We start from the raw sequence: 23,908 nt of genomic DNA, 5'->3' as shown, positions 1-23,908 counted from the left end.
GTATATATATATATTTATTTATTTTTTTACTTTCTGCTATAAAACATCCAAAAAAAAAAAAAAATGTAAAAAAAAAAAAAATCTAATGTCTCAAAAAATTTAGACCAATATGTATCCTGCTACATATTTTTGGTAAATAGTCATTAAAATTGGTGCTCGTATAGTCCAAAGAAGTCCATAGACCTCAAGATTACACAGTCATGGCTTCAAATGAAGTGACTTTCAGGTCACACAAGTGTGAGAGGGGCCTAAGCGTACTTCCCCGCGTCTTACACTAACCTGGCCTCATTCCTCGGAGATCTGCGTGGTGCGTCGTGCAGCATAAGTTCGATCCTGGGAACAGAAGAGAAGATCCGGGGCAAATTACCAGGAACACCTTTAGTTCAAGTTGTAGGTACGCAGCTATATATTCTTTCGAAGAACATGCAAACTCCAAGCAAATAGTGCATGAAGTTTGCATGTTAATGGCCAATATTAAATGCAAGAGCTAGCCAGTAAGGGCTCTTTCACATTTGCATTACATTTTAACCACTTGCCGACCAGGCTTTTTCTGGCACTTTTTATTTACAAGTTTAAAGCGTAACTTTACATTCGTGGGGAAAAAAAATAGCAAAGAAAAAACAATATAGCGTATACAAGTGCGACACAAATCATATTGTAATTTAATGTTATTACAAATTACCTTTGCGTTTCAATTTGCAGCCGCTGTAATTTTCTGAAAATGCAATGCAATATGGCTACCTGGAGCTGTTCTGTACACAGAATGTATACTGACCACACCCCAGAAACCATTTCCTGCTTGTGTGATTGGCTTACTGATTTTCCCAGAAGTCTGCACTAAGATACAAGTCAGATTTCTGGCATCCCCTGCATCAAAAATGTCATTTTTGGTGAGATTCTCCCAATAGGAACACGTCTAAAGGGATGCAGGCCCAGCAGCTTTCCTCATTAGTGCTCTGCAGCTGCCACAGCTGATTGATAATTATGAAACCACTCCCATTAGACCCACTCAGCACAGAGGAACAAACAATGATTTCTTCAGAATAACAAAAAGGTAGGAATCTGCAACAAAGTTTTTTTTTAAATCCTTGCAATGTACAAAAATCACTCGGAGGGGAATGATTTTTTTTTCCAACAAAAGTGGAGTTACGCTTTATTAAATCTGTATTTTGTTGCTAGAAAATTACTTAGAACCCCCAAACAATATGCATTCTTTTTTTTTTTTTTAGCAGTATCCCACAAATTATCATAGCTATCCTTCAAGGTCTCATACTACCTCTCCCCCTCTTCAAGGGCTGTCAGCTATTGTCTCCATAGATTCCACCCATTTAGCCCAAATTCTATTAAATTTCATAAGATATCCCCTGGCCTCATAAGTCATTCTATATAAAGGTGACATCAGCATTGACCAGAGACTTACAAGCGTTTTGAAAAAGCTATTTTTTGGAGAAAAAAAAAAAAATTTACTTTAACTAAAAAAAAAAAATATACATTTACCCCAATTTTTTGTATAGTATAAAAGACAATGTTATGCTGAGTAAATAGATACCCAACAAGTCACGCTTTAAAATTGCGCACTCTCATGGAATGGCGACTAACTATAGGCGCTTTTTCACTGCATGGAACTGAACAGTTTGGCTTGCTTTTGCGCTTTTCCACCGCATTGTACGGTGTTGGAACGGTTCGGTACGGTACGGCGGCGCTTTTCCACTACATGGTACTGAACCTGAAACTGTTGTTCCAAGAGGGCCGTACCGGTACCATATCCCACAATCCTTTGCATGCAGCCTTGACTGCTTGTCACTACTAGCCACTGATTGGTCAGAGAATCGTTGTTATCCCACCCACTTTACTTTAGTGGAAAAGCAAACCGTACCAAACCGTTCCAACACCGTACCATGCGGTACCATGCAGTGGAAAACCAAACAGAGAAACAGAGCCAAGCAGGGCCCAGTGGAGCCAAGCCGGTACTTGCAGTGGAAAAGTGCCATATGGTACTTCAAAATCTCCATAGGCGAGGTTTTAATCACCTTTACAAGTTACCTGTTTAGAGGTCCTGAGGGGGTCGAGCGCTACAATTATTGCTCCCGCTCTCACGTGTGGCGCGAATACCATTTACATATGCGTGCACGACTTATGTACGTGTTCACTTCTGCGCGCCAGCAAAGAAGGATGGGGGGGGGGGGGGCTTTAATCTTTTTTTTATTTTTACACTGTCCCTTTATTTATTTTTTGATCACTTTTATTCCTATTACAAGGAATGTAGACATCCCTTGCAATAGAAATAAGGATAACAGGTCCTCTTTATGAAGAGGGCTGGGTTCAAAAAAATAAATAAATAAAATCTTTTCTTTCCCTTAGGCCCCGTTCACATAGGGGCGATCCGACTTCCCCAGGCGACCTCCGAGGTCGCGGTGCGAGCAGCGCGCCGCGACCTCGGAGCGGCTGGCACAGACTTCATAACATTGAAGAATACAGAATTTGTAAAATTATATAAATAATAATTCTATGCAAGAAGATAAAAAAAACCTTCTGTATGCAGCAGCCCCCCTTACCTGAGCCCATCTCTGTCTAGGGATGTCCACAAGTCCCTCGGCCTTCAGGGACTCTCTCCTGATTGGCTAAGACACTGCCATGGCACCACTGGCTCCCGCGGCTGTCAAAGTCAGTTAGCCAATCAGGAGAAAGAGGGGAGGGGAGGAGGGCTGAACCACAGCTCCATGCCTGAATGGATACACAGAGCTGAAGCTCGGCTCAGGTGCCCCCATAGCAAGCTGCTTACTGTGGGGGCACTGAACAGGAGGGAGGAGCCAGGAGCAACGAAGAGCGACCCGAGAAGGGGAGGATCGGGGCCGCTCTGTGCAAAACCAACCACACAGCAGTGTTAATTTCGTCGACTAAAACCGACTAAAACGTTTTAGTCGACTAACACAATTCAGATGACTAAAATACGACTAAAACTAAAATGGCATTTTAGTCTTAAGACTAAAATACGACTAAAACTAAAATGGCATTTTAGTCTTAAGACTAAAATACGACTAAAACTAAAATGGCATTTTAGTCAAAAGACTATAACTAAAACGAAATCGAAATTTGCTGCCAAAAATTAACACTGGTGCATGCTCAAAGCATAAATAATAACATATTAGATTTTTCACTCCAGGACCAGCAGTAGTATATAATGAGTTTGGAAATTGTAGAGAAATGCTTAAATAATGCATTACAAATTACAATTGAACTACACCCATTTGATTATAGATGACCAAAATGAGTTTTAGTCGACTAAAATGTAGGGCGTTTTAGTCGACTAAAATATACTGGAGTTTTAGTCGACTAAATACGACTAAAACTAAAACACTTGCAGAAGACTAAAATAGGACTAAAACTAAAATGCCATTTTAGTCCTAAGAATAAGACTAAAACTAAATTGAAATTTGCTGCCAAAATTAACACTGCCGCACAGAGGAGGTAAGTATAACATGTTTGTTTTTTTTGTTATTTTTTTTTTTTTTTAAAACAAGACTTTACAAATCACTTTAAGCCCTTGTTCACACTGAACGTGGGTTTGAAATGGAGTTCATTTCAAACCTGCATTTCAGTGCAAGTTGAAAGGCATATGTGCAGGTTCATGCAAAGAGATCTATTAAAATCACCCCGAAGTTGCCAAAAGTAGCTCAGAAACGACTTTTTGAAATCCGTGCATGTGCTGCACCAATAGGGACTGTGCCATTGCTGGCAATAGGCTGCGTCAAATCGCATGTCAAATCACACCAATGTGAATGGGGGCTTTAAAACAAAAAAATAAAATGTGATCTCTTGCTTAAAAAATAAAAATAAATAAATACATAAATTAAAAAAAATTTTTACTTCCAACCGGGACTGGAAGTGATGTCATGACATCGCTCCGGTCCTCCAAAGCCATAGAGGCAATCAAAGCGTATCTACTCTATGATCACCTATGGGAGCAACGGGCAGCACCGTCGGATTGTTTCTTGGGAAACTGGTGAAAACTGTAAGCCCAATAAACACTGATGAGTGGCGGGGGGAGGGGGGTGGAACGTCCCCTCCCGTCACTTTGGAAATCGCTCCAGCGGCTCAGAACAGTTCCATGAGAAAGCCAGCCACTTGCTGCAAAACACAGTACTGTGTTATGGCTGATATCTTCACCCATAAGCCCAGTAAACCACTTGCAAACGCAATGTATATATATATATAGCAGTCGTTAAGTGGTTAAAGCAGCCTAGAATTGTAATAATGCACCTATAGCCATAATGAGCATTTTTAGCCCCCGTTCACACTGGGGCGACCTGTGAGGCGACCTGGTCGCCTCACAGGTCGCCGCAGTTCGCCTTCCATAGGGAAGCTGCGGACCCGTTCTGATAGGAGCGACACAAGTCGCTCCGACTCAGAAAAAGGGTCCGGAGCTTCTTTGGGGCGACCAGGAGGCGACCGCCATAGACTTCAATGTTATGAAGTCCATGGCGGCCGCTCCCGAGGTCGCGGCGCGGTGCGAAGTAGCGTCGCCCCAGTGTGAACGGGGGCTTAGGATGGGTTGTACAGACGTTCATGTTGTGTCAGGCAACACTTTTAGAATGCCCTGTGTGTTTTTTTTTTTAAGGCTAAAATGGGAAATCAATACTTGACGCTTTGCAACTGCACCATAAACTCCATAGGTGGATTTACGGTGCGTTTAAGGTGCGGTTGTGATGCGTTTCACCAGAAGTGAATGGAGGCAGTTGCAAAGCATCAACACCCGCCAAACTCCGCAGGCAGCTTTACAAAAGCTGCAGTGTGAACACCTCCATCCACTCCCTATTGTAACAATTAAGAGAGGCATTGAAGAATTAAAAACGTGACCCAACCGCCTATTGTGAAAGCACCCTAAGACACCGTGTTGTCTTTAGTTCATGTAAAAAAAAAAAAAAAAAAAATAATAATTCTATAAATATACCATGACCTCAAATCATCTTTAGCAGAACCCCCTTATAATACCTTATGCATCATATATTGGGCTGATCAAATCATAGCACTGTTGGCTTTGATCCCAATGCTGGCATCCCAACATGTTTCAGGCTCTGAGTGCCAAAGTAGGAACCCTGTATAAAAAAAAAGGTTAGCACAGCATGGTACTAATTCTTATTTATAATTAGAATCAGGAAACACAAACCGCAAAGGGAAACCCGCACTTCCCATTCCAAATTGCAGCTGCACAAATACCGTTTCTTCTTACTATTGACCAATCCTTGGATAAAATGTTATAATTAGGTGTAAAAAAGAAAAAAAAAAAAAAGGGGGTGTGTAAAATCAGATGCAAGTAAACTCAAAGCTTCAGACAAGGTTTCACAATGAAAAAAGGTCCAGCAGTGAAGCGGTGCCATGCCTGCGTGCCCATGTGAGTGTGGCAGTGTTATCGGGCACACACGGGCTGTTAGAAGTAGCAGCTTCTGTCTGTGTGCAGCACTTCTACTGAGAGCTTCCTGAGTACTGCGCTTGTCTACTGATCTGTACAGATAGGCTGTAGAAAACAGACATTACAACTGAGCTGCATAGGAAACCATTCTATCCATGTGTCCTGATCACACCATACATGTGAGTTGTTGATCGCTATACAAAAATTCAGCATGAATGCATTTTTCTGCAATGGAATTCATCGCACTAGAACACATCACAAAGCACTGTGGTGCCTAGCATTAAAAGGGTCATTTTGTAAAAAAAAAAAAAAAAGGAAGCAAACTCATTCCGCCACCCCTACACACTAAGGCCCCTTTCACACGGGTGATCCGATCCGCCTGTCAGCTTTTCAGGCGGACCTGATCGGATGCTCCATGCATCCCTATGGGGCAGCGGATGTCAGCGGTGACATCTTCGCTGACACATGCTGCTCTTCGATACGATCCTGTCCGTGAGATCCGGACAGATGGAAACCCTATTTCCGTCTGGAGGATCGGATGAGAATGGACAAGCGGTCTGTTCCCAACCGATTTCCCCTTAGAGGACAGTGGGGATCTGACACCTCCGACTCCGCACATAGAGCTGTCATCCGCCTGCTCAGTGGGGATTGACTGAACGACCCCCTGCTGAGCAAAACAGACTCCGCCAGGCGCACCGCCCGTGTGAAAGGGGCCTCGGGTTCCGTTCACACCTGAGCGATCCGGATCGCTAAATTGCAGCAAATCGCAGGTTGCTTGAGTGCAGCAATCGTGCAACGCTTATCGCTTAAAAAGGAGCAGGAGCTTCTTTTTATCGTGCAAATGTCATGGCGCTATTTGGAAGTAATGGCATCGCACAAGCATCCTGCGGTTTGCCACGATTTGGAAATGTGGGCAAAACCGCGGCAATTCCTCAGGTATGAACGGAGCCTAAGGGCTCATGCACACTGCGTTTTAAAGAAGCAGCTCCTACAGGCTTTTAAACTCATTTTTCTCTGCCTGAAAAAAATCCCCTCTATGTTAGCCAATGAGTCCATGCTTTTTCAGTTTAGCATCTGCTCCTAGGCAAAAAAAAAACCCCACCAAACTCGTGTTTTTGAGAGGAGCTTTTGAGCAGAAAAGATGCCCAAGTACCCAAAAAAAACACAAAAAAAAAAGCATTTAAAAGTATAAAAAAAAAAAATGCACAAAAAAAAAAAAAAAAAAAAACAAACACACACACACCTATGCTCAAATAAGCTCAATAAAAACACCACTGCAGCTTGAAAAAGCTCTGTACAGCTTTGTTTTTGTTTTTTTATTTTTTACTGAGCTAAAATACAGCCCATTCATTGTAATGGCCTATACATACAGGTGCGTAAACAAGCTCTGTGCATTCTTCAGAAATAAAAAATAAATAGAAAAATCTGCTTTATGGGGCAGCAATTTACGCCTAATGCGCGCAAATATGCATGAATGCGCAAAAATGTGCACAAATTCCCATTTACATACTGTGCAAGTTTTCGCACATTTGTGCGCACATATATATATACAAAAATACGTGTAAATATGTGCAAAAACATACAAAAAAAAACGTCTGAAAAAGTAGATGCTCAAACAGGAGTGTCATGTGCAAAAAGCCTAAAAGAGTACAAAAAAAGCACAAGCTTCTTGGCCTTTAAAGAGTGAAGTAAACCCTCCTCTGACACTTGTACCTTTAGGTAAGCCTATATTAAGACTTACCTATATGTTCTGTAAATATCTCCTAAACATGCACCGTTTAGGAGATATTTACCTTACATGCATCCAGTGACGTCACTGGCGCATACGCTCTGAAGGAACGGCCGCTGGTGCCGTTTCTTCAGAGCCCCGTGCCGTGATCACCGGCTCCCGCGCTCGTGCGCAAGAGTGACGTCACCGCGGCTCCGGCCAATCAGATGGCCGGATGCTGCGATCCCGGAAGACGGGCGACTGGACATGTCGCCCGTCATAGAGGTAAGCAGGCGGCACTGCGGGGGCTCGTTCTAAGGTAAGTATTTCATAATGAGCTAGTATGCGATGCATACTAGCTCATTATGTTTCTCTTGCAGGGTGAAAAAGGAAAAAAAAAAAAAAAAAAAAGGGTTTACAACCTCTTTAAGAAGGGGTGGACTCCCTTCAGATATATCTGCTCTACACCTGTCCATTTAAATGCATGTGCTTCCATTGTTGGAGACTCACAGAATTTAGAGTTTGGACCACAGAAAATGGGGAGCCTTGTCGGGGCTCTGTGGCTTACGCATGTATTTGCAAATGTGTGCAACTAAACCCCTGTATTTAACGCATACTGTTGGACAGGTGAATTTGGTTGGTCGCAGACTGGTCGGTAAGGAGAGCTCAGTTTCAAGAGACGATGAATCCAGCATTACAAATAGAGCTCAAGATTGCTGGCGGCCTACCACCCCCTGTGATAAGGTTGTCTTCTGCCAACCCCCTCTGAGGTCATCCTCTTCTTGATACTGAGAGCACCCAGCTAATGGATAATAGGGACCGTCCACATTATGCATTTATAAAGAAGAGGAGAAGACTTGGGGCTGCGGCATCACATGACACATGAATTTGATTTAAGTCAGTCGATTTAAATCATTTTTAAAGAGCAACTGTCATCTCTGTCCCTCAGCGGCTCCTCCTCTGATCTGCTGTTGACTCACCAACAGTCCTATTCACTTTAATGGGACGGCTGGTGATGCAGCAGTGACACAACAAGATGAGGGACGTGGCGGCAGCAGGTGAGTGGATGCCCGCTAACAGCCATGATGGGTCTGAAATGACAGGTGCTCTTTAAATGTAAATTTAAAATATTTGCAAACAAAATGAATATTTCCTATTTAGAATAATAAGCTGCCAGGTTAGTAAGACCCGGTTCACACTAGCGCGACTTGTCAGGCGACTTGGTTGCCTGACAAATCGCGGTGGGTCGCCTGCCATAGATTAGCACAGGACCCGTTCTAATAGGAGCGACACAAGTCGCTCCGACTTAGAAAAAGGGTCCTGTACTACTTTGGGGCGACCTGCATAGACTTCAATGATATGAAGTCTGTGCAAGTCGCGCAGAGGTCACGGTGCGCGCTGTGCACCGCAACTTCACAGGTCGCCCCAGCAAGTAGCGTGCCCCTATGTGAACGGGGTCTTAAACAGCAATATGGGATGAAGGAATATTCCTGAACTTTGTTTTTATTTTTTTATGGCTACTGTGAAATTGTGTGATTGCATCAATTCATATGTAAATATTTCAGAATATACATTCTCATGCTACAGAACTAAGCTCCATTTCATGCTGAATAAACCTAAATTATTAATGTATCCTAAATAGAAAACTATCCTTAGATAGATTTTTACTCCAAAACCATTTTATTAAAATACATTTGATAAAAAAAATTAAAAAAAAAAAAACATCTTTTTTTCCACCCTGGATGACTGTGGTCTAAGGTTAAAATAATGGGCATTTAGATAGGAGTTTTTTTTAATCTAGCATTTAGATAGAGGGGGGTGGGGGTGAAATATACACCGCAATGGGGTTTCCGGCTGATCAAGGCCATACACCTAAATCCAGGGAAAATCTCTGGCGGGTATGCACAGATGTTTCCAATCAGCCACAACCAGTAAGGCCCCTTTCACACAGGCGGACCGTTCAGATCCGCCTGTCCGTTTTTTTTGGCGGATCTGAACGGTCCCCCCATGCATTCCCATGTGGCATCGGATGTCACATAGGACATGTGTCCGCTGACATCCGACCCGATCCGATCCGTCAAATCTGGACGGATGGAAACCCTATTTTCCATCCGTCCAGCGGATGGGATCGGGTGAGAACGGACTGACGGTCTGTTGACATCTGATTTCCCCCATAGAGATGCATGGGGAACTGTCAGCTGTGTCTCCGTACACAGCGCGGAGACACAGCTGTCCTCCTGCTGCTCAGCGGGGGATCGGCGGCTCAATCCCCCGCTGAGAAAAACGGACTTCGTCCAACGGACGGATAGTGTGAAAGGAGCCTAAAAATCAATGACTGCCGCATCTGTTCTCACGAAAAGTGAACACGTGAGGTGTGACATGCGCATTTGTACCGAATGGCACCCAAATACGCATAGCATGTTTTGCAGCCATTGCCACGCAGATTGCAATCCCAGCGATTCTGCCAATATATCCAAATTGTGAATGGGGTCTAAGGCCTGGGTCACTACCGCGGGTCTGTGGGTCGTGTTTGTGCGGGGACGGCAGCCCATTCAGTTGAATTAGTTGTTGTGCCTGCATTTCATGCAGGAAAAAAGGTTCCTGCCCCATTTTTCAAAATGCAAAGGACAGGAATTTGCTTTGTGCTTTTGCATCATGTGATTTCCCAGCGGTTCCTGCACACGCAAGCATGCTGCATTTTTAGATGCATGGAAGTGCCATTAAGAATGAATGGCAGCCCCACGCTTTGTGGTTGCGGGTGTGGAAACAGGTGGGATTAACCCTCCCTCAACCATCTGTGATAGGGCAAACCAAGCCTTAGAGCCAGTTCACACCATAAAAACAGTCTGGACCATTTTCTGTATGTGCATTTTTTATGCGTTCTAGTGTGTTTTTGATATCTGGCTGAGCAGGCGGGTGGCAGGTCTGTGTCTGCTCTGCTATGCAGAGCAGACACAGCCCACTGTGCTCTATGACAGCCTTTTTCAACCAGGGTGCCCAGGCACCCTGGGGTGCCTTGAGGTTTCTTCAGGGGTGCCTTGGCAAAATGTCTAAAAATGTATCAAAAATTGTATACAAGCCAGAAGGTGGATCAAGCCTGCCTTTTAGTTACACAAAGTCACAGGTTTTCCTTATGCATCAATATGACTTTCTAGACACTGGCATGCTAACAACCAATAATGCCATCAGTTGATAAAAAGGATGTCTGTTGCCTTCACAACATCCTTGTTTGAGCCTCCTGTGCATCTCTCCCTCAGCACTGTGGTCACATTAGCTGACTGATGGAGAGAAATTGAGGGAGAAGAGAAACATTGGAATACTAGTCAGTACCATGAGGGAGAAGAGAAACATTGGAATACTAGTCAGTACCATGAGGGAGAAGAGAAACATTGGAATACTAGTCAGTACCATTGTGCAAAAGTGCTTTTGCTTTGGAAGAAAAAAAAAATCACCTCTAGCATTACGTGTTGATGTTTCCGCATTATGTAAATTTATTAGACTAATTTTTTTACATTTTAGAATGGGGTGCCTCGAGATTGTCCATCATTTTAACCACTTAAGCCCCGGAAGATTTTACCCCCTTCCTGACCAGGGGGTATTTGCGATTCGGCACTGCGTGAATTTAACGGACAATTGCGCAGTCGTGCGACGCTGTACCCAAACGAATTTGACATCCTTTTTTCCCCCCACAAACAGAGCTTTCTTTTGGTGGTATTTGATCACCTGTGCGATTTTTTGATCATGCGCTATAAACAAAAAAAGAGCGACAATTTTGCAAAAATAACAATATTTTTCACATTTTTTTATATGAAATTCCCCCCAAAAAAATGTAAAAATCAAAATTTTTTTAAATTTTTGGCCAATTTGTTTTATGCTACATATGTTTGGTAAAAAAAAAAAAAAAAAAAAAAAATCACAATAAGCGTATTTTGATTGGTTTGCGCAAAAGTTATTGCGTTTACTAAGGTAAAGATTTTTGGCATTTTTGTTTTTTTTTTAACGCGTAATGGCGGAGATCTGCGATTTTTTTTTTGTGCGGTACTGCGACATTGCGGCGGACAGATCGGGCGCCTGACTGACATTTTTGACACTTTTGGGGGTACCAGTGACATTTCTACAGTAATCAGTGCTATACATATGCACTGTTACTGTAAAAATGACACTGGCAGGGAAGGGGTTAACTTTATTGGAGAGGGAGGGGTTAAGTGTGTCCCTAGGGGCGTGCTTCTAACTGTCATTGGATGTGGCTAGTCGTGTAATAGCACAGATCAACGGTCCTACATAGCAGGACTGAGTGATCTGTGCTTTTACACAGGGGAGAATGACAGGTGGCTTTGTTTACATTAGCCGCCTGCCTTTCTCCCTCTCTACCCGACGATCGCGAGTGACCGGCGGACATCGGGTCCGCCGGTCATACGCGCCGGCTTCGTCGGGTACAAGCGGGGGTGGGAGCGCGCCTCCGGCGGCGCGCGCTCGCCCCCTATTCGCTCCCAGGCTAGTGACGTACCGGTACGTCACTTTGCCTGGGAGGGGCTGACCACCGCCGTATATAGTGGGGCGGCGGTCGGCAAGTGGTTTAAAGGATGCCTTGACTGAAAAAAGGTTGAGAAACACTGCTCTATGACTATAAGCCGATCTGATCTTCCAGATCCCCATCTGTCTGTTTTTAGGGGACAGGCTCGATTTGGTCCATCAGTGTGAAAGGGGCCAAAGGCAAAATTGGCAGGCAGGATTCCATCATAGAATAATATACTGATTACCGTTGCAACAGAATTACAAAAAAACTGAAACAAAGTTTCCATTGAAAGTACACACATCCCCTTTATCTCGCTGAGTTTCAGTTGATCGGGAAGCTGTTAGCAGAAGATGAAGACAGACGGAGAATTTACAAGCCTGGGTTTGTTTGACAGGCCCAGGCAAATGACATGGGAGGGTCATCAGACAGAAGATCTCAGCTCCCAATGTGAAGGAATTGCCAGCCTTTTATTTACAGACACTTCTCCTGTTTGCACAGTACACACACACATCATGCTGATAATAAATACAGGTGTGATTTACCCTTACTGAATGTTCTAAGTAGCAGCTGACAGGATTGGGGAATCCCATCCTCACAACCATGCTTCATATAATAAAGTAAAGGCTTTGTGCAGTCCACCAGGGTCAGATTTCCCAATCCATGGATCTGATCAGTCCTCCCACCCATGGCTTTTCATTGTTGCCTTTGTTGGGCTTCAGCAAACACACAGAAAACATCAAACCAACTCCTAGTGCCAGATGAAAGCCAAAAAACAAACAAACAAACAATCTTCACCAATGAGGACACTGTACAGCAGCCGTTCCATGGAACTCTAGGGGTTCCTCTAGAGCCGGGGTGTAAAACCCAATTTCATTGTGGGCCGCATCAGCAGTAAGGTTGCCCTTAAAGAGCCGGCTGTATCTGGGGTGTGCTACATACAGGAGTGCATTACGTACATAGTTCAGGATTGGGCTACATACAGAGTTCAGGAATGCGTTATGTACAGAGCTCAGGATTACACTACATACAGAGTGCAGGGTTTAGGGGTGCAGGGCTCAGGAGTGGGCTATGTACAAAGTGCAGGGCTCAGGAGTGGGTTACGTACAAAGTGCAGGGCTCAGGAGTGGGTTACGTACAAAGTGCGGGGCTCAGGAGTGGGTTACGTACAAAGTGCAGGGCTCAGGAGTGGGTTACGTACAAAGTGCGGGGCTCAGGAGTGGGTTACGTACAAAGTGCAGGGCTCAGGAGTGGGTTACGTACAAAGTGCGGGGCTCAGGAGTGGGTTACGTACAAAGTGCGGGGCTCAGGAGTGGGTTACGTACAAAGTGCAGGGCTCAGGAGTGGGTTACGTACAAAGTGCGGGGCTCAGGAGTGGGTTACGTACAAAGTGCAGGGCTCAGGAGTGGGTTATGGACAAAGTGCAGGGCTCAGGAGTGGGTTATGCACAAAGTGCGGGGCTCAGGAGTGGGTTATGGACAAAGTGCAGGATTAAAGTGATTGTAAAGTCTTGTTTTTTAAAAATAACAAACATGCTATACTTACCTCCTCTGTGCACATAGCAGCCCAGATCCTCCTCTTCTCGGGTCCCTCTTTGCTGCTCCTGGCCCCGCTCTTCTGTCGAGTGCCCCCACAGCAAGCAGCTCGCCATGGGGGGACCAGAGCCGAGCTGCAGCTCCGTTTCCATTAAGACACAGAGCTGCAGTTCGGCACTACCCCCCTCTCTCTACTGATTGGCCAACTGACTTTGATTGACAGCCATGGGCGCCAATGGCGCCGCGGCTGTGTCCCAGCCAATCAAGAGGGAGAGTCCCAGAGGGCCAAGGGACTCGTGGACGTCGCTGAACAGAGATAGGGCTCAGGTAAGTAATAGGGGGGCAGGGGAGGCTGCTACACACAGAAGGTATTTTATCTTCATGCATAGAATGCATGAAGATAAAAAAAAAAAAAACCTCTGACTTTACAACTCCTTTAAGCGAACGTACAGAGTGCAGAGTTCAAGATTACACTACGAACAGAATGTAGGGTTTAGGGGTGCGTTACATACAGGGTTTAGGATTACGCTGTGTGCAGGGTTCAGTAGTTCATGTACAGAGTGCAGGAGTGCGCTACATACAGAGTGCGCTACGTACAGAGCGCAGGAGTGCGCTACGTACAGAGCTGTTTAGAATGAGGAGACCAATCAATGTTTTGATGGGGTGATGCAGGATACAGATGCTACTAAAGTTTAGGTATGGACATTTTTACAGTTATATGGCTCCAGATGGGCCAATGTATGTATGTATGTATGTATATATGTATGTATGTATGTATGTATGCATGTATGCATGTATGTATGTATGTATGTATGTATGTATGTATGTGGGTGCCACACCTATGCAATCCCTGCAAGCTGTGGGACGACTGCTTGGCACAAGACCTAGAAACTATTAGAGATCACTGTAGTAGCGGTGACTGCTACAGTGATTTCCAGCTTGCTTAGGATCGCACAGGTGTGACACATACATACATACATACATACATGCTTAGGTTCAATGTACCTATTGTATGTAAAAAGGGTCACACCTAGATTTCAGCTTCAAAATAAATACCCACTAGGGGTGCCCATAGATGGGAAGATGTGGCAGTCTACCAGCACTCACTGTGATAACAGCCCATCACACCTATGGGGACTGTATGTAGTGGTCAGGGACCTCACTGCAAAGTCACTCTCCCACCCAACTGTTGTGTTATGTACTAAGGACAGAACCAACCGCAAGGTGACTGCCACCATGCAGGTGTTCCATACGGTCTTATAGAATCTGAAAGTTCCACCATGGTTCAAAACATCCAATTGGTAAGATTCATCACTGTACATATATTCCAGACCCCTTCCATATCAGACTCCCGGGGTCTGGACACTACCTATACATATGTCCATCAGTAGAGGCTGGGTGTACACAGGAGGGTCGGAGCACTGATTGCACTACCTTGAATATGCCACCGTTTTTTTCAGCATACTTATCTGCCTTCACCTGGTCCCACCTACCCCCCCCCCCCCAATGCCCAACACCCCTGGCTGCTGTGACCCAGCTCCCTCCTATCCACTGTCACCTTTCTCCCTCCATCCCCAACAACAGCTGTCACCCAGCTCCCTTTACCCACTATCGCACAGCCCCCCCCCCCACTGTTGGCCATCACCCCCTCCTTTCACCATCAGTGCCACCCAACACCCCTGTCACCCAGCCCCCCAACTTTACCCATTAGATGTCACCCAGCTCCCCTACTTTACCCATCAGCTGTCAACCAGCCCCCCCCCCAGCTTTACCCATCAGCTGTCACCCAGCCTCCTCCCCAACTTTACCCATCAGCTGTCACCCAGCCCCCCCCCCCCCAACTTTACCCATCAGCTGTCACCCAGCCTCCTCCCCAACTTTACCCATCAGCTGTCACCCAGCCCCAGCTTCCCCCATCAGCTCTCACCCAGCCCCCCAACTTTCCCCTTCAGCTCTCACCCAGCCCCCCAACTTTACCCATCAGCTCTCACCCAGCCCCCCCCAGCTTTACCCATCAGCTGTCACCCAGCCCCCCCCCCAGCTTTACCCATCAGCTGTCACCCAGCCCCCCCAACTTTACCCATCAGCTGTCACCCAGCCCCCCCAACTTTACCCATCAGCTGTCACCCAGCTCCCCAACGTTACCCATTAGCTGCCACCCAGCTCCCCAGCTTTACCCATCAGCTGTCACCCAGCTCCCCAACTTTTCCCTTCAGCTCACACCCAGCCCCCCAACTTTACCTATTCGCTGTCACCCAGCTCCCCAACGTTACCCATTAGCTGTCACCCAGCTCCCCAACGTTACCCATCAGCTGTCACCCAGCCCCCCCCCCAGCTTTACCCATCAGCTCTCACCCAGACCCCCCCCCCCAACTTCACCCATCAGCTGTCACCCAGCCCCACAGCTTCACCCATCAGCTCTCACCCAGCCCCCCAACTTTCCCCTTCAGCTCTCACCCAGCCCCCCAACTTTAAATATTAGCTGTCACCCAGCTATCCAACACGCCAGTACACTGCCACCTCTTAGCTCTCCCCCATCAGCTGTCACCCAGATTTCTTTTTCACTGCCACCCAACACCCCCCTGTCACCTATTCCTCCCTTCCCCCATCCATTGTCACCCAGCTCCTACCCACAGCCCCCCAACACCTCTTTTTACTGTCACCTAGCCCCCCCCCCCCCATCAGCTGTCACCCAGCATCCCTTCACTGCCCAGCTACTGCTGCCCACTGTCCCCCATCACCCCCATCCACCAGACAGGCTCCTGTAGGTATGAGGGTCCCCCCCATAGTCCTCTCTATAATCTGAGCTCAGTGTCAATATCTGATACATTGTATCTTCTATGTCACACACAATGATACATAGAGATCTGTCCATCCACAACCCCCCTGACCTGCAGGCACGGGGCTCAGCTCCCGGTCCGGGCTGTCCGGAGGACTCTGCCCCACTCCCTCCTTCAGGTAGTCCTGGAAGTGAACCTCCCGCAGCCCCATCCACAGCCGGTTGGCAGTGCCCCGCAGGACCCGTCCGCTCCTCCCGCTCATGCCGGTCAGGTAATCCATCCTCCCGGGCCCGTCCCGCTCCGTCCGCCCGTTCTACAACACCGAGCAAACTTTCTACTAACTTACTGACAACTTCCCACCAACAGCCCCGCCCACTGCGGGCGGCAACCTGTCACCACAGACCCGCCCCCTTACTCAAAGTGGGATACTGTGGCCCGCTACACACGGATGACACCCCCACAAGAGAAAGTAAAAAACCCCGCTCGTGCTTTGTTTCGGGGCGGAGGGGAGATACCACTATGTATCATAGGGGGGTAGTTAAAAGGGGAGAAGATGACGTGTTCGTTTTCTATTAGAATTTGACAGCTCAGTGAGATAGTGTTCAGATATACATGTAAACAGCCAGCCCAACACTTCTAATACACTGCTCAGAAAAAATTAAAAGGAACACTTTTTAATCAGAGCATAGCATCAAGTCAATTAAAGAGGAAGTAAACCCTCCTCTGCAAGTTGTACCTATAGGTAAGCCTATGATAAGACTTACCTATAGGTACTGTAAATATCTCCTAAACATCTACCGTGTTTACCTTACATGCAGCCAGTGACGTCACCGCGGCACCAGCAGGACCGGACTGGGAATAAAATTCAGCCCTGGAAATAATTTCATACCAGCCCCATAGCATTTTTATACCGACCCAACAGCATAACGCCATTATTTTCTTGTTCATAATAGGCAAAACCATGAGTTTTAAAGTACATTTGAAGAGTGTATTATATATAGATAAGACAGACATGAAAGCACATAGGGCTTTATAAATATAAGAGCAAACTTCTTTCCAGGCTCCCTCTCAGAGACTGCAGACACGATAAAAGACAAGAGATGGTCAGAGGCTGTGGACATGTTACAGGAGCTGGTTAGAGGCTGCGGACATGTTACAAGAGCTGGTTAGAGGCTGCGGACATGTTACAGGAGCTGGTCAGAGGCTATAGACATGTTACAGGAGCTCGTTAGAGGCTGCAGACATTTTACAGGAGCTGGTCAGGGGCTGTGGACACAGTACAGGAGATGTCAGAGACCACGGACAGGATACAGGAGATGGTCAGAGGTTGCAGACATGGTACAGGAAATGTCATGGGCTGCGGACATGGTACAGGAGAGGTCATGGACTGCGGACATAGTACAGGAGATGTCATGGGCTGCGGACATGGTACAGGAGAGGTCATGGGCTGCGGACATGGTACAGGAGATGATTAGAGTTTGCAGACATGGTACAGGAGAGGTCATGGGCTGCAGACATGGTACAGGAGATGTCATGGGCTGCGGACATGGTACAGGAGATGTCATGGGCTGCGGACATGGTACAGGAGATGTCATGGGCTGCGGACATGGTACAGGAGATGTCATGGGCTGCGGACATGGTACAGGAGATGTCATGGGCTGCGGACATGGTACAGGAGATGTCATGGGCTGCGGACATGGTACAGGAGATGTCATGGGCTGCGGACATGGTACAGGAGAGGTCATGGGCTGTGGACATGGTACAGGAGAGGTCATGGGCTGTGGACATGGTACAGGAGAGGTCATGGACTGCGGACATGGTACAGGAGAGGTCATGGGCTGAGGACATGGTACAGGAGATGATTAGAGTTTGCAGACATGGTACAGGAGAGGTAATGGGCTGCGGACATGGTACAGGAGAGGTCATGGGCTGCGGACATGTTACAGGAGATGATTAGAGGTTGCAGACATGGTACAGGAGAGGTAATGGGCTGCGGACATGGTACAGGAGAGGTCATGGGCTGCGGACATGTTACAGGAGATGATTAGAGGTTGCAGACATGGTACAGGAGAGGTAATGGGCTGCGGACATGGTACAGGAGAGGTCATGGGCTGCAGACATGGTACAGGAGATGTCATGGGCTGCGGACATGGTACAGGAGATGTCATGGGCTGCGGACATGGTACAGGAGATGTCATGGGCTGCGGACATGGTACAGGAGATGTCATGGGCTGCGGACATGGTACAGGAGAGGTCATGGGCTGCGGACATGGTACAGGAGAGGTCATGGGCTGCGGACATGGTACAGGAGATGTCATGGGCTGCGGACATGGTACAGGAGATGTCATGGGCTGCGGACATGGTACAGGAGATGTCATGGGCTGTGGACATGGTACAGGAGAGGTCATGGGCTGTGGACATGGTACAGGAGAGGTCATGGGCTGTGGACATGGTACAGGAGAGGTCATGGACTGCGGACATGGTACAGGAGAGGTCATGGGCTGAGGACATGGTACAGGAGATGATTAGAGTTTGCAGACATGGTACAGGAGAGGTAATGGGCTGCGGACATGGTACAGGAGAGGTAATGGGCTGCGGACATGTTACAGGAGATGATTAGAGGTTGCAGACATGGTACAGGAGAGGTAATGGGCTGCGGACATGGTACAGGAGAGGTCATGGGCTGCGGACATGTTACAGGAGATGATTAGAGGTTGCAGACATGGTACAGGAGAGGTAATGGGCTGCGGACATGGTACAGGAGAGGTCATGGGCTGCGGACATGGTACAGGAGATGATTAGAGGTTGCAGACATGGTACAGGAGAGGTCATGGGCTGCGGACATGGTACAGGAGATGATTAGAGGTTGCAGACATGGTACAGGAGAGGTCATGGGCTGCGGACACAGTACAAGAGATGATTAGAGGTTGCAGACATGGTACAGGAGAGGTCATGGGCTGCGGACATGGTACAGGAGATGTCATGGGCTGCGGACATGGTACAGGAGATGTCATTGGCTGCGGACATGGTACAGGAGATGTCATGGGCTGCGGACATGGTACAGGAGATGTCATGGGCTGCGGACATGGTACAGGAGATGTCATGGGCTGCGGACATGGTACAGGAGATGTCATGGGCTGCGGACATGGTACAGGAGATGTCATGGGCTGCGGACATGGTACAGGAGATGTCATGGGCTGCGGACATGGTACAGGAGATGTCATTGGCTGCGGACATGGTACAAGAGATGATCAGAGGTTGCAGACATGGTACAGGAGATGATTAGAGGTTGCAGACATGGTACAGGAGAGGTCATGGGCTGCGGACATGTTACAGGAGATGTCATGGGCTGCGGACATGGTACAGGAGATGTCATGGGCTGCGGACATGGTACAGGAGATGTCATGGGCTGCGGACATGGTACAGGAGAGGTCATGGGCTGCGGACATGGTACAGGAAATGTCATTGGCTGTGGACATGGTACAGGAGATGTCATTGGCTGCGGACATGGTACAGGAGATGTCATGGGCTGCGGACATGGTACAGGAGATGTCATGGGCTGCGGACATGGTACAGGAGAGGTCATGGGCTGCGGACATGGTACAGGAGATGTCATTGGCTGCGGACATGGTACAGGAGATGTCATTGGCTGCGGACACGGTACAAGAGATGATCAGAGGTTGCAGACATGGTACAGGAGATGATCAGAGGTTGCAGACATGGTACAGGAGATGATTAGAGGTTGCAGACATGGTACAGGCACCTGAGGAGGAGAGGGGGCAACTAGAACATGTTACACCCAGAATACTGGTGGAGCTACACTCAGATTGAAATTCAGCTGTTCCCTGCTGAACTAGACAAATCTCAATCTATGAGTAGCCAGCTTTACCTTATTCCTTGCTCCTGTAGGCTTCCTCCAGTGCTGTAACTTGTCCCCTTCAGCTTCTATGTAGAGTACTGGCTGTGGTCACACTCCAGCCTCCCCATCATCCTATACAGGGTTAATGTCCCTGCATTGTATGTGATGATGTCAGGACTTTGTGTGGAGGAAGAGAGCACTGGAGCTGTCTGCAATATGGAATAAGGTAAAAGAGGCTTTTCTCCCCCTCCCCCTCCCCATACCTACACTGCATGGGTGGACTTTTTTTTTTATACTTTCCTGGAGTTGGCTCTGTTATGTAATTACATTCAGTGCTGTTTATACTTAGATTTTCTAATAGGTTAGGAATATGCTTAGACATCTGAGGTGATACATAGATGATGTATTCCATATACATACTATAACTTATTATATAAGATGTGTGTAGAATACATCTATGTATCACCTCAGATGTCCCAGTATATCCCCAACCTATTCCAGAAAGTCTCTCTCTCTTAGTAAACCTGCAATGTAAGATGCAGGGCAGGTTTACACACAGCATGTTACAGGGTAGAAGGCAGAGAAGGTCAGGACTCACGGGGGAGAAGCTGAAGGCTGCCATCCATCTGTCCTCTCAGATCTTCATACAGGGAGGGATGTGTGCTGGGCAGGAAGCAATGATCGGGACTGCTGTCTGTGTAACCTCTTCTAGCTCCGCCCACCTGTACTGGAGCTCTGTGAAAGCCCCGACTCAGCCTGCTGACAAAAAGAGGCGTGGCTGCACTGCAAAGCATATCACTCCGCCAGACAGCAGTTCTAATGGAGTGGGCGGCACCCGGCCGCTGCTCTTGTGAGAAAAAAAAAACATCCCACAGCAGCTCATAGCCGATAGCAGCCGGCCTGCCGGGGAATTTCCCGCTATCCCGGCAAGCCAGTCCGGCCCTGGACTTCGGCCAATCAGATGGCCGGATGCCGCGATCCGGGCGACTGAACATGTCGCCCATCATAGGTAAGCAGGCGGCACGGCGGGGGCTCGTTCTAAGGTAAGTATTTCATAATGAGCTAGTATGCGATGCATGCTAGCTCATTATGGGTTTCTCTTTCAGGTTGAAAAAAAAGATTTGGGTTTACAACCTCTTTAATCTCCTGGCATATTGTTCTGTCAGTTAAGTAGCAGAGGGGGTTGTTAATCAGTTTCAGCTGCTTTGGTGTTAATGAAATTAACAGGTGCACTAGATGGGCAACAATGAGACACCCTCCTAAACAGGAATGGTTTTACTGGTGAAGGCCACTTACATTAATTTCCCTAATTTTTTCACTAGTTTTGCATTTGGCTAGGGTCGGTGTCACTACTGGTAGCATGAGGCAATACCTGGACCATATAGAGGTTGCACAGACAGTCCAACTCCTCCAGGATAGCACATTAATATGTGCCATTGCCAGAAGGTTTGCTGTGTCTTCCAGCACAGTCTCCAGAGCACAGAGGAGATTCCAGGAGACAGGCAGTTACTCTAGAAGAGCTGTAAGGGTCGGTAGAAGGTCCTTAACCCATCAGCAGGACTGCTATCTGCTCCTTTGTGCAAAGAGGAACAGGATGAGCACTGCCAGAGCCATACAAAATTATCTCCAGCAGGCCACTGGTGTGAATGTCTCTGACCAAACAATCAGAAACAGACTTCATGAGTGGGACCTGAGGGCCCAACGTCCTCTAGTGGGTCCTGTGCACACTGCCTGGTACTGTGGAGCTTGACTGGAATTTGCCATTGAACACCAGAATTGGCAGGTCCAGCGCTGGTGCCCTGTTCTTTTCACAGATGAGAACAGGTTCACCCTGAGCAGATGTGACAGACATGAAAGGGTCTGGAGAAGCCATGGAGAATGTTATGCTGCCTGTAACATCGTTCAGCACAACCAATTTGGTGGTGGGTCAGTGATGGCCTGGGGAGGCATATCCATGGAGGGACGCACAGACCTCTACAGGCTAGACAATTGCACCCTGACTGCCATTAGGAATCGGGATGAAATCCTTGGACCCATTGTCAGACCCTACGTTGGTGCAGTGGGTCTTGGGTTCCTCCTGGTGCATGACAATGCCGGCCTCATATGGTGAGAGAATGCAGGCAGTTCCTGGAGGATGAAGGAATTGATACCATTGAATGGCCCCCATGCTCACCTGACCGAAATCCAATAGAACACCCCTGGGACATTATGTTTCGGTCCATCCAACACCGCCAGGTTACACTTCAGTCTGTTCAGGAGCTCAGTGATGCCCTGGTCCAGATCTGGGAGGAAATACCCCAGGACACCGTCGGTAATCTCATTAGGAGCATTCCCCGGCGTTGTCAGGCATGCATACAAGCACGTGGGGGGGGGGGGGGGGGCATACAAACTGCTGAGTACCCTTCTGATTTGCAGCAATGAAATTTCAGCAAAATAGACTAGCCTGCTGCATCATTTTTTCACTTGGATTTGGGGGAGGGGGGGGCTTGAATTCAGCCCTCTGTAGGTTTATAATTTTCATTTCCATGAAACGATGTGGCATCCTTTCATTCCTAACACATTACCCATTCCATAACAGTATAGATATCCAGCATGATATTTTTCCCTATTGAGATCTGATGTGTTTTCAAAGTGCTCCTTTAATTTTTTTGAGCAGTGTATATAGACACCACCAACCCACTGGTAGAAAATGTAATACAGGCAACTAATCAGGTGTCTGCTTATGTCTGCCTGAATGTGAATTTAACCACTTGACCTCCGGAAGACTTTACCCCACTTCATGACCAGACCATTTTTTGCGATACAGCACTGCATTACTTTAACTGACAATTGCACGGTCGTGCGATGCTGTACCCAGAAAAAATGTATGTCCTTTTTTTTCCACAAATAGAGCTTTCTTTTGGTGGTATTTGATCACTTCTACAGTTTTTATCTTTTGCGCTATAAACAAAAAAAGAGCAACAATTGAAAAAAAAATGCCATATTTTTTACTTTCTGCTATAAAAAAAAGCACCCCTTACATCAGAGTTTCCCTTTACATTAGAGTTCACCGAGCTCCCTATTACAGCGAAATTCTGCGGACTTTGATGTAAGGGGGGCTCTGCAGATTGCAAGTACAAATGTAAAGGGAAGCTGTGCGAGTTCAGATGTGAAGGGGAACTATGCTGGTTCAGATGTAAAGGGGAACTCTGTGAGCCTGCTTCAGAACATGTGAAGGAGTCCCACTGCGGGACCATCAGTAAAGGCCTCAGAGATCAATGGGGAGGGCTCCAAAATCAGAGGGAAGGACCCCGGGACCAGAGGTCAGGAGAGCCCTTCATGGTTTCTCGCATTGGGACCCTGAAGGTTCTAGTTACGCCTCTGGGTTGGCCCATCAGGCAGAAATACATTTGATAATATTTTAGTACACTGGAAAATTCATGGCATATCAGTTAACACAAACAAACCGCTATAGAGCAAAAGGTATCTGTTAAATACCGTCATGAATAAAAACATTTAACATATAAGTCATAGGAGATTTTATGGCATTCCATAGATAGGACTCAGCCTTCTAAAATGAATCCCAGGGACATTATGGTGCTGAGCTGGCGTACAGAAACTCCTCTACAACAACACACAGTTATTTTCTCCAGAGACGTCTACAAACTCTTCAATCCTATTGTAAAATATACTGTTCAGATATTTAATTAGATCTATGAAAAACCAAGGAAACATTTGATTTTTCTTTTATCTTTTTTTTTTAAAAGTTCTATTAAAAAGGTTCAATCTTTTTCAAAGGGATGGTGGAAAATTTGGTATGACTGAACATATTTTTGGTAATTTGTTATGACTGAGCATGCCAAAGCAACCAGAGTATGGCCAAAGCAACCAGAGTATGGCCAAAGCAACCAGAGTATGGCCAAAGAAACCGGAGTGTGGCCAAAGAAACCAGAGTGTGGCCAAAGAAACCAGAGTGTGGCCAAAGCAACCAGAGTGTGGCCAAAGCAACCAGAGTGTGGCCAAAGCAACCAGAGTGTGGCCAAAGAAACCAGAGTGTGGCCAAAGAAACCAGAGTGTGGCCAAAGAAACCAGAGTGTGGCCAAAGAAACCAGAGTGTGGCCAAA

The 23,908-nt window shown here is 46.8% G+C and overlaps 1 protein-coding gene across 2 annotated transcripts in view; it reads right to left on the bottom strand.

Moving 5' to 3' along the window:
- Window positions 1-23,908, bottom strand: part of OXR1 (oxidation resistance 1) — a 957,024-nt gene that overhangs the window by 226,209 nt on the left and 706,907 nt on the right. The window contains exon 1 of one of the 2 annotated variants that reach the window (XM_082257929.1): window positions 16,058-16,276. The exons of the other annotated variant lie outside the window; for it this stretch is intronic. Coding sequence (XP_082114055.1) covers window positions 16,058-16,226 — 169 coding nt within the window. The 5' untranslated portion in view covers window positions 16,227-16,276. Of the gene's footprint in view, window positions 1-16,057; window positions 16,277-23,908 lie in introns of those variants that run through there. 2 annotated transcript variants of the gene reach the window in all.

This window comes from Pelophylax lessonae, assembly GCF_965119305.1.
Source record: "Pelophylax lessonae genome assembly, chromosome: 5".
Taxonomy (NCBI): domain Eukaryota; kingdom Metazoa; phylum Chordata; class Amphibia; order Anura; family Ranidae; genus Pelophylax; species Pelophylax lessonae.
Note: the sequence above shows the minus strand (reverse complement) of the source record. Positions and strands in the feature narration are given on the sequence as shown.